This window comes from Chrysochloris asiatica, unplaced genomic scaffold (genome assembly GCF_000296735.1).
Source record: "Chrysochloris asiatica unplaced genomic scaffold, ChrAsi1.0 scaffold00008, whole genome shotgun sequence".
NCBI classification, from domain to species: Eukaryota; Metazoa; Chordata; class Mammalia; order Afrosoricida; family Chrysochloridae; genus Chrysochloris; species Chrysochloris asiatica.
The window spans coordinates 38,874,567-38,886,841 of record NW_006408526.1 but is presented as its reverse complement, the minus strand read 5'-3'; the positions used below and the strand labels follow the sequence as shown (position 1 = coordinate 38,886,841).

Here is a 12,275-nt window from a genome sequence, read left to right as displayed (position 1 = left end):
TGAAAAGAAACATGGACATGATCAACACCCATCTTTAATAGATGTAAAAACAGATTCAAGATTAATAGGAAGTGAAAAGAACTCTACTGCTAAATTCAGTTGCAGCTAAAGTTATTCAGCTCTGATTACTTTTAAAATAACTCAGATGGACAGAAACCACAATGTATTTGTAAAGGAAATTAATTATCAACAATGTAGGAATGTCAAGTATTCTAAAAAACAATAATTTCATTTTCTAGAGCAAAGAAGATAAAGATAAAAACTTTATTATAAGAATGACTTGATTGGTTGGATAAATTGGTAATAAATAGAAATAAAGAGAAAGCTACTAGGACCAGAAAAAGTCACAGTCAAATTTTCAGGTAGAAATCTTGTCAGAAAAAGACTCAAAGCGGGGAAGGTGGGGAGAGAAAAATGTTGGGAGCTACATTTCCAGTCAGAGAGTCTGAAAAAAACAATCTTTAAAGAGCAGCAAAGTGGGCTGCAAACCATGAAAGCATTAAATTCAGAGTTTTGAAACAGGACAATTTAACCTGAAACTAGAGAATTAGACACAAAATAATGCAATGCTTATATTGTTGTTATTCTTGTTAAGTACTGTCGAAGAGGTTCCGACCCATAGCAACCCTGTATAGGGTTTCCAAAGAGCAGCTGGTGAGCTTGAACCGCTGACCTTGCAGTTCAAACCACTTTGCAGTCTGGCGCATTAACCCACATCGCCACACCAGGACTCAACACACAAAGAAAACCAGTGCTTCAATTCACTTATATGGACAGTAAAGTTTATAAGCAGTGTTTAGAGATGAAGCTGAGTGCTTTAAATACCATCTACCTGCATATGTTTTCTACTACCGTTTTGTTTGTATTTATTTACTTAGCATTACTGATAGTGAAAAGGAATTCCAGGATGACACAAATTGTTAATTCTTGGCTACTAGTCAAAAGATTGTCAGATTTAATTTGCTTCCAAAAGGTCACAGCCCAGAAAAGTATACGGAGCATAGTTCTACTCTTCACTCAAATGTCACCGTGATTCAGAATTGATTCAACGGCAGATGTTTATGGTGTGTGTGTGTGTGTGTGTGTGTGTGCTGTTTTGCTTTGAGCTTTATCAAACAGAAATTTATTCTCTCACAGTTTAGGAGGTTAGAAATCCAAATTCAGTTTCTAGCCCTAAGGGAAGGCTTCCTCTCTCTGTAGGCTCTTAGGGAAATCCCTGTCTCTTTTGAACATCAGTGGACCTGGTGTCTTCTAGGAGATCTCCGCGTGTCTTGGCCTCAAACATCTCTTCAGTCTAGGAGATTCACACAGTGTAAGAGCCCCGGATAGGAAGAACCTGTTACACTCCTGGTTCTTCTTTGGTAGTGGTAATGGGTCCCTCAATTAATTATGGTTTAAAAAATAATTGCCACTCCAAATATCTGAAAAGACTATAAAATATAAGGGATTAACTCACAGTGCCACACCAGGAAATAGACAAATCCAAGTATATTTTTCTCAATATCTTGTCCAGTATTCATAGTTCTGTTCTCTGATTTGGAAGATACCCTAAAAGTTAAAATGTTGTTGTTAAAAATAACAACATTTATCAATGTTCCATTTCTCTACTTTCTAGGACTAATGATTGGATTCCAAGTTTATTGTGTCTCTCTTCTTAAACCAGAACTTGGTTGAGAATACAGTAGTTCAGGGCAGTGTGTAACTAGAATAAGATCGTTTTTTTAAATGTTGGGGTCCACTGAGATAATGTCATTCAACCCAAAATTTAAATGTGAAAATACTGAGGTTTGAATAAGTCATATCATGTATCTAAGGTTTCACATTTATTAGGGTTGGCAGCAGGGCTACAAACTAATCACTCTTGGTTCTTATATAAAGCTTTTTCTATTTTATTTATATCACAGGTATTGAGAGTTTAAAGCTTATTTAAGTTAATTTTTGCCTTTTTATATTTTATGAATATTTTCAGAGACATGCTGCACATTAACTATTGCATGCAATGGACATACAGAATCAGACCACAGTGACTGAATTTATCCTAACTGCCTTTCCTGTTCTCCAGAAGCTTCAAATTTTCCTCTTTGTGCTTCTCTTGTTTATTTATATGCTTACTCTAACAGGAAACATTGTTGTCATTTCCCTAATATGGACTGATAACCGCTTCCAAACTCCAATGTACTTCTTCCTCAGTAATCTGTCAGTTTTGGACATTCTATACACTACTTCAGTTACCCCAAAGCTGTTATCCTGTCTCCTAGTAGAGAGGAAGACCATATCCTTTGCTGCCTGCATCACCCAAACATACTTCTTTTTTTTCTTGGGGACAGTGGAGTTCATCCTCTTGGCTGTTATGTCCTTTGACCGCTATGTGGCCATCTGTAACCCTTTGCGCTATACCATCATCATGAACAGTAGAGTCTGTCTCTGGCTGGTTCTGAGCTGTTGGGTGGGAGCATTCCTGTCAGTACTATGCCCAACTATTGTGGTGTCTAGATTACCTTTCTGTTATAAAGAGATTAGTCACTTCTTCTGTGACATCGCCCCTCTCCTACATGTGGCCTGTATTGATACTCATTTCATTGAAATTATAAACTTCTTCCTATCTTCCCTAATCATCTTGACCTCACTGATGTTCACCACTGTGTCCTACACCTACATCATCTCTACCATCTTGCGCATCCCCTCAGCCCAGGGACGCCAGAAGGCCTTTTCCACTTGTGCTTCTCACATCACTGTTGTCTCCATTGCCTATGGAAGCAACATCTTCACTTATGTGAGGCCCAGTCAGAACCATTCATTGAATTTTGACAAGGTAACTGCTGTCCTCATCACGATGGTGACTCCTCTTCTGAATCCCTTCATTTACAGTTTGAGGAATGAAAAGGTAAAGGAGGTTTTGAGAGAAGCAATCAGCAGACTTATGTCTTTATTGCACAAGAGAACTTGAAGCTTTATTAAACTTTGCTCAAAATTATTATTTTTTAATTCCTTGAGTGTGGACAACAGTATGTCTTAAAAACAAAAATCTAAGATACGTGTGGAAGTATAATTAGTATTGCTGCCACCTCTGAGAGAAACCGTTGTAGTCAACATGCAAAGGCAATTTAATCATAAAGAAATAATGTTCTGAACTTTAGTTTTGGATTGCCTCACACATGGAATACCATGGATTAAAGGAACAGTAATGAAGCTAGAAAACCAGAATCTTAAGCCTAGTTCTGATACTTCTTTTGGTCAGGTGACATTTAGCCTATCTGGATGACCTTAGTTTTCTTATCTGTAAAGTGGAGAAAGTAACTTGTAAATCCCTTTTTTTATTCTATTATTGTAGGTTTAACCAAGATAATCTTAGAAATCCACCCAACAGTAGTGATTGTGCCCCTTCCGATACTTTGGCTCCCCCAAACTCAAAGAACATTGAAAGAAACACAAGGATGCAAAAAGTGCCATTTTGACATGGTATAAATCAAAGAGTACAGAATTCTTTGGGAAAAGGTTGTTGTTGTTGTTCTGTGCCGTGGAGTCAGTTCCAACTCATAGCGACCCTGTACAAAGTTTCCGAAGCTGTAAATCTTTACGAGAGTAGAAAGTCTTATCTTTCTCCTGCGGAACACCTGGTCGTTTCGAACTGTTGACCTTGAGGTTCACAGCCCGATTTGTAACCACTACGCTACCAGAGAAGAAGGTTAGAGAGATGGAAACACCACCTTCAGAAGTGAATAGACCTAGATGGAGAATATTTCAAGAAATAATAGCTTAAATTTTGGTATTTTTGTTTAATAAATGTTTCTATGATTTGGTAGTAATACATTTAAACTTGCCCTCACATATTTCTATTTTAACTTTTTTGACATCCTTTAGAGGTTGATATTATTATTATTTCCTTTTATATATGAAAAAAAAAAAAACCAAGGTTTTCGGAAGTTAAACTTCTTGTGCCAGACCAAACTGCTGGTTAGTGGCAAAAAGTTATAGCATATGAACTTCAAGTTCCTTTCATTATTTTTATTGTAGTTTGCAGACCAAAGTAGTTTTCTATTCAACAATTTATACACATTTGTTTCAAGGCATTGGCTGCAGTTGCTCACTGTAACATAGTCTTTCCACTTCCTTCCTGAGTTCCTGGTTCCTATCTCTGCGTATAGATTTGTATTGCTGCAAACACATCCAAAGATATTATATACACAGGAATCAAAGTTCTGAAAACTTCTTAGTAATAAACAAGAACTTTAGGGACTAAATCATTGGACTTTTGGACTTGGGTACACAGTCTCCCAAGACATCTAGGTCAACTGGCATAACATAGTCCACAAAGGCAATGTTTTACATCCTACTTTGAATCTTAGGGGTCCTGGTGTGGTGCTGTGGGTTAATGTGCTGGACTGCAAAGTCAGTTTGAGCCACAAGGACGGCAGTTCAAGTTCACCAGCCACTCCTCAGAAACCCTATAGGGTTGCTATGGATTGGAAGCTACTCAATCAATGGCACTTAACTGACTTACCTAACTTTGGATCTTAAAAATTTGAAAGCAGTCGTCTGTCATCTGAGATGCACCTACTGATATCTTCTTGTCTGGCACAAAGAAGAGGAAGAAACTCAAAGACTCAAGAAAACAACTAGTCCAAAGAACTCATGCACAACACAAACCACAACCTCCACTACAGAACCAGAAGAACTAGATTGTGCCTGGCTAACATGACCAACTGCTCTGACTGACGTCACCATAGAAGATCCTGCATAGAGTGGGAAGAAAAAACATGGAAAATCATAAAAGAAAACCAGACTTACTGGTCTGATAGAAAGTGGAGAAGCCATGGATACTATGACCCTTAGACATCCTTCAAACCTGTAATTGAGCCCAGCCCCAGGTATGAACTTTCAGCCAAACAATAGATAGGCCTATAAAGTGAATACTAACACCAGAAAGGATTGTACATCTCAGAGTACAATTAACAATACAAGACCAAAAGGGCAGTTGTTCAGTGTCCTTTAATACTTCATTATATTGTATCATCAAGAGTGAAAGGGAAAGAATTTAAAGAGGAAAAGCAGAAACTAAACAGAGAGTTATTCACTTTCTGAAATCAGAAGTGTTTCCTGCCTTTCCTAACAGCCCAGATCAGAGCAGACTAGGAGTAGAGTGCAGTCAACTCAGACTGTGAGAAGCCATTGGTTTGAAAGGAAAACCAGTTATTCAAAGGCCATGACTGATCATGAGTCAGATGGACCATCTGTGGTAACTATCCAATATGACCATTATGAACAGAGAGTAAGTTGTAAATCTTAAGATTCATTTGATTGAAAGAGCTTTACAGCTTGAGTTCTAAGCCCTTAGTCTGCAGAAGGCTATGATTATCAGTGGGGCTCCTAACTCCATTGTGAGTCTTGACATAAATTTAGTCTCCACAGAGTCATTCTGGCCATTAACTGACAATATGAAAACTTTGTCCTTTGGCCAACTGTATTTGAAAATAAACTAAGACTTCCATAGCTAGCTCAGAGACTTGCCTGGACATGACCTTAATGGAAATTGGGGTACCAGGGACTATGGTCATGAGTCAGAATATGACCAAAGTAATCTAAGGACACCAGAATCAACTCTGTAAATTTTTCTCACCTGCAATAGTGTACATAACCCAAACATGACGCCTTTCCCACTACATTATCCCTCCGGAACAGTGAGGAATTGAGCTAACACCAGTCATGATTTTGTGATGATTCCTTTGCACTACACATTGAGAATAAGGTCAGCAGTTCAAATACACCAGCTGCTCCTTGGGAGCTTCCATAAAATTTACAACCTCAAATACCCTATTCAGGGTTGTTATAAGTTAGAACCAACATTACAGCAGACAGCCACCCCCACAATTAGTCATTTGGCCATGAATCCTTTGGACAGCATGAATCCTATGCTATCATGCTAATGGTCTCCCTTATCCAGATTATTTGTTGTTGTCTCAATTTTGTCCTGTGTAAGACTTAATAAAGGGTTCTCTATAAAATATATTTGAATTGGGGATCTTTGTTCCCTAAAAGGAAAAAAAAAAGACAAAAGCACACAATCAGACTAGCTTAAGAAAAATGGGTATTTGTTATAATTATCAAGGTAACATGGAACCTCAAGAGAGAAGAAATAACTGACCTGCTAAGGGAATAGAAGTAAGAACTAAAAATCCTTAAGGAATCAAGGCAAGGATTCTCATTCCTTCTAAATCTCTGATTCTCCTTTTTCTCTATTAGGGGCACACGGTCTCTTCTTTTTTTCTCCATTGATCTTGTGGCTGGCAAATTTGAGAATTTCTAATTTCTTCAAGATGCGATGCCACCACCTAGAAGAAGATAAATAGAAAAAGACCGCCTGAGAAGAAGGGGAAATAGGAAAGGGGTTGTGGTGCCTTGAATTAATTGATAGGGCTTTTCTATCCAGTCTTCTTAATTCCCACCAAATGATTGGGTAAGACCATGCAGTAAGATGTACAGGACTCTAAGACTGGGTTGATTAGTTTTGCCATCCAGCTAAATTTAAAATGAGCCATCTCAGAAGCAGAAATATAAGATTCTAGGACCATCAAGAAGGAAATGAACGTGAGATCTTGACCTATTTAAAAAAAAAAAAAAATGGTGATAGTAGAGGCAGTGGCTTGGAGAGACAGAGTAGCTGTGGGTTCTGGGCATATGGACTGAGTAAAGATGAGTGCCTATGGGCCAGAGACTGGCTTGCAGAATTCACCCTTTGGGCATTCACAGACTTACTAAAAGAAATTTGTAGCACTTGCCGGAGCAGAAAAGAGGCCAAAGGGTCACATGGCTGAGAAGCTGAAGACAACAATGAGGCATGTCTGCAGTATGTCAGAGAAAAGGTATTCATTCCTAATTGGAAAACTGCTGCATCCTCAGTTGGTTTTGATCCTGAATTATAACCTGTTCACTTCCCTAATAAATCCCATAATTCTGAGTATTGTTATGAATTCTGTGTGGCCATTGCAATGGATTATCAAACCCAGATGTGAAGCAGAAAGCACTGTAGGAGAGATGGTTGGTGTTAGAATAGCGTAAAGAAGGTTGTAGGGTAGAGGCATGTCTGACTTCATAGGAATCGGCCTTGGGCTGATTTTGAGTCTGATTCTCTTTCCACCTTGTGAAGCCAGGAAGTCAGACATAGCTAAATATGCATGTTTAGGTCATTGTTTTATCTACAATGTAGAAAGTCTCTAGGTCAGAGAGCTTGGAAGGCAGCAGTGGCTTGGGTATTATATAGCAGCGTAATGGTTACGAATTGGGCTGTGAACCACAAGGTCAGCAGTTCAAAACTACCAGCTGTTCCATGGGAGAAAGATGAGGCTTGCTGCTCCCGTAAAGACTTACAGCCTCAGAAACTCTGTACAGGGTCGTTATGGGTCAGAACCGACTCCACAGCACATAACCACCACCACCACAGTTATCTTAGTACAGGGAGCACGGTGACACTGGCCTATAAACCACAATGTTGGCAGATTGAGCCCACCAACAAGTCTCATCTTTGTCCTGGGGACAAAGATGAGACTTTCTGCTCCCACAAAGATTTGCAGCCTCCGAAAGCCTATACGGGGTTGCTATGAGTTGGAATCAACGTGATGGCACTTAGCAACAAGTTGATCTTATGCTCTAGTAGATAGTATATATAAGTAGGAAGTTTCTAAACGACTAAAATACATTCATTTGAACTTTATTTAAAGCAACTGGACATGTGAGAATTTAGGTGTGGGGCCAGCAGGCTAATGACCCTAGACTGTTAAAAGGAAGCAAACAAGGTAAGAGCCAATTTAAGCCAATATATATATCTGACCTATTTATATAACAATAGACTGAAAACACTCTTAAAGAAATCCAAGTTCTAATCTCTGGAACCTGTTCATGTGACCTTATATCCTAAAGAGATTTTGCAGATGTGATTAGATGAAAGATTCTGAGATGGGAAGTTTATCCTGAATTATCCTAGCAGACCCTGAATGTAGTCACAAGTGTCCTTATGAAAGAGAGATTGTATTATACACACACAGAGGCAATGTGATGACAAAAGCAGAAGAGAGATTTGAAGATGCTACGCTGCTGGATTTAAAGATGAAAGAGGAGTCATGAACCAAGGAATGCAGCGCTAAAACCTAGAAAAGGCAAGAAAACAGGTTCTCCCCTATAGACTTCATAGGAATCGGCCTTGATATTTTTTTGTCTGATGGTTTTTTAACTTTTTTATCATGAACTGAGTGAAGGTTTACAGAGCAGATCTTTAGTAGTTTTACATTCAATAAATCATACATTTCATTGCATTTCAATGATTTCAATCCCCTCAATGTATCATCATATATCCCACTTCCTCCCCATGATCTTCTTTCCCATCTTCCTTCTTTCCCGATGCTTCTGAAATTGGTTCTTAGGTAAATGCTGGTGGGTTTGACCAGCTGGCCTTGAGGTTGTTGTTGTTAAGTGCCGTCGACTCGGTTCTGACCCATGGCGACCCTGAACAGGGTTTCCAAGGCTATAAATCTTTACGGAAACAGAAAGCCTTATCTTTCTCCCACGGAGCAGCTGGTAGTTTTGAACTGCTGACCTTGCGGTTCGCAGCCTGATTCATAACCACTACACTACCAGATCTCCTTGGCCTTGAAGTTAGCAGTGCCATATTTATCCTACAGCAGCACACCAGGACTCCAAGGACTGTAAAATTTTCAATAATTTCTTAATTAAGTCTTAGTTTACTTGTACTTGAAATGTTCTTAAGACTGAAAGGAAATACTTACAATTGTTAACACTGATATATTTGGAAGATGCTATGAATGCAATTTTTTCAGCACTACTTTTTGACATTTCCTTTAGCAAAAATACATAAAATTATAATTTGAAAAATTATTGGAAAAATATTGAATGAGAATTTTCTGAAGATGTCAATAAAATTCATTTGTACACTGATGCACAGTAATCTATTAAGAAGTCACTCCCATATTTTGTGATATAAATAGAAAGTATATATTTTATGCAACTGTTTTAAACTCTCAAGTTTCATGCTCTTAAATTTGATATCCATTTTATGAGTGGAAATGAATATGTAAAACTTTTTTAAAAACATTCATTTTTTACTTTATTATTATAATGAAATGCCCCAAGGAATTCCTTTTTCCTTAAGTTCAAAATTTGAAAATTAATCCTGAGGGAAATATATTGTCAAAGTTAATTGATTGCAACAATTACTGTTTTCAGACTACCTGCAGCAAGTTAGTTCCTAAGACAAAGTTCCTAAGTGGTCATAGTAGAGAATATAACAATTAACCTGACACTTTCTACCCTATTTCCAGACTAAATAAATCATAGCTTTGGAGCATAATTGAAATTATTTATGTAAAAGTCATAAACTAGCCCACAAACCAAAATGGTTATCAAGAGATTCAGGGTCCCACCTCATATAACAGTTCTATAAACTTTGTAAGAATGTACTATTCTTGAATATAAACAATAAATATACAATCTGATATACTTTAGTTATTTCTAAGTAGAACATCAGGAGATAGTATGAAGCTACATGATATATTGTACCTTTAACCATAAATTTTAAACTAATTTTGAAAGCCTCAAATGCTATTGAGTCATTCAAGTCAGAAACTGGAGTAAAGTAGAGATGCTTTCTCATTCTCCAAAATGATTGGTTAGAATCTTTAGTCTACCTCCTATCTATCTTTCAAATCTGCCTTCTCCTCTTCATCCTTAAATTAATCCTTAATTTCTAATCTTAATTCAGAAATTAAAGCCTTTATTGTACCTCTTGGGATGGCCTAGCCATCAATCTTCCTATCTCCAGTCTACCTCCATCTTAATTAAATCTCCATAAGTTAACCATAGTAAGTTTCTAAAATACAAATATTATCAAGTGGTATTCTTTCAATGGTTCCTAGTGACTCTAACTATGTGCCATATAAGGCTTTCATTTTCTATCCCTCCCCTACATGTCTCACTAGCTGCTCCTCCCCAAAATACCTGCTTCACAGAATAACTTCAAGTCCTCAAAAGCTCCATGTTTTTCAAAGTCAAAACCTTTTATTTTTTATTCTACCATAAACGTTTTCTCCGCAGTACTATTCCCACTAACCTGCCTAAAAACATGTTCCTTATCCTTTAAGAGCCAACCAAAATGTTGCCTTCTCTGTAATGATGTTCTTACCTAACACTGCCCTCATATTCCTATAAGTATTCCATAAACTATTGCTTACTTATACCTATCAATCACACATCAATTATCAATTTACTCATTGCTACCTGTGAGCTTCATGAAGATAGCAGTATCTCTTAATTTATTCATTTATTTCTGTATCTTTAGTACTGAGGATCAAATTAGTTAGCCATATTTAATAAACATCCATTCAATCATCTTTTCAGTAAATGTGCAAGTCACTCTTCCTGTCTCTGTTGTTGTTGTTGTCAGGTGCCATCGAGTCAGAACCGGCTCATAGCGACCCCATGCACAGCAGAATGAAACAATGTCCAATCCTGGGCCAACCTCACTACCACCGCCACACTTGACGCCATCAATGATGTCACCTGGCTGATTCATCTCGTTGGGGGTCTTCCTCTTTTTCTCTGACCCTCCACCTTACCCAGCATGACATCCTTCTCCAGCGACTGTTCTCTCTGGACAATGTGTCCAAAGTATGAGAGATGAAACCTAGCCATCTTGGCCTCCAAGGAGCACTCTGGTTGCACTTCTTCTAAAACAGATTTATTGGTTCTTTTGGCAGTCCATGGCACTTTTAGTATTCTCCTCCAACACCACAACTCAAAGGCATCAATTTTTCTATGATCTTCCTTATTCACTGTCCAGCTTTCACATCCATATGAGGTTATTGAAAATACCATGTCTTGGGCCAGGCGCACCTTAGTCCTCAAGCTGACATCTCTGCTCTTCAATACTTTAAAAAGTTCCTGTGCAGCAGATTTGCCCAATACAATACGTCATCTAATCTCTTGACTGCTGCTTCCGTGAGTGTTGGTAGTTAATTCAAGAAGAATGAAGTCCTTGACAACCTCAATCTCTTCTCCATTGATAAGAATGCTGTTTATTGGTCCAGTGGTGAGGATTTTTGTTTTCTTTACATTGAGTTGTAATCCATATGTAAGGCTGTGCTCTTTGATCTTCATCAGTAAATATGATGACTAGAAGAAGTAAAACAATCCAAGATATCCAAAATGAGGCAATTGCTAAAACAAAACTTCTTAGAAGAGAAAGAGTTTGACATGCTCAAAAATAAATTAAAAAGACAATTTGATTAATAACAGTGAATAAAAGTCCTTGAAAATGACACAGAATTTATGTGGGGATTTGCAAGGTTGGATAAAGAATTTCAATTTTATTGTAATTATGATGAGAATTCATTGGAGAGTTTTAGGATGAAAAGTAGTATAATGTCATTTTCATTTGTAAAAGAGCATTCTGGAAGCATGTTATTGTTGTTGTTGTTGTTAGATTAAGTGCCATCAAATTGGTTCCTACTCATAGCAATCCTATATAATGTTTGGGAGAAGTGGCTGGTGGGTTTGAACCACCACCCTTGAGGTTAGCAGTCCAGTACTTATCCTGCAATGCAACACCATTCCATATTAATAATTGTTGTTGTTGTTAAGTGCCATCAATTTGGATCTGACCCATAGCGACCCTGTATAGGATTTCCGAGGAGCAGCTGGTGAGTTTGAACCACTGACCTTGTGGCTCAAACCGACTTTGCAATCCAACGCATTAACTCACAGCACCACACAAGGATTCCATAGAGCATAACAAAACAGAACAGAAGCAGAGGGAACTGAAGGAGGTCTAAACTAGAGAGAAAGGAACTCTGGTAGTGTAATGGTTATGAATCAGGCTGCTAACCTCAAGGTCAGCAGTTAGAAACTACCAGTGGTTCTACGGGAGAGAAAGAAGAGACTTTCTACTCCTGTAAAGAATTACAGACTCAGAAAACCTATACAGGGTCGCTATGGGTTGAAACTGACTCCATGGCACATAACCACCACCAAACCAGAGATGGACCAGAGTCCTGGCAATAAAGCATAAGGGAGATAACAAAATTTGGACTATGTTTTCACCATAGAATATTGTGATAAATGACATTCAGTGACATCTGAATCTCTCCTACATTCAAAGTGTCTGTTACTACACCAAACTCTAAATAAGGACGACAGAAAAATACTGCAAATAAGTTCATCTAATTACATACATAGGATTGTTGTTGTTATTAAGTGCTGTCGAGTTGGTT

General features: G+C 37.9%; 1 protein-coding gene across 1 annotated transcript; it reads left to right on the top strand.

Moving 5' to 3' along the window:
* The first annotated feature begins 1,999 nt into the window (after window positions 1-1,999).
* Window positions 2,000-2,947, top strand: LOC102836620 (olfactory receptor 6M1-like). The gene has a single exon (XM_006833999.1). It carries the CDS (start codon window positions 2,000-2,002, stop codon window positions 2,945-2,947), a length of 948 nt encoding a protein of 315 aa, XP_006834062.1.
* Window positions 2,948-12,275: the final 9,328 nt, after the last annotated feature.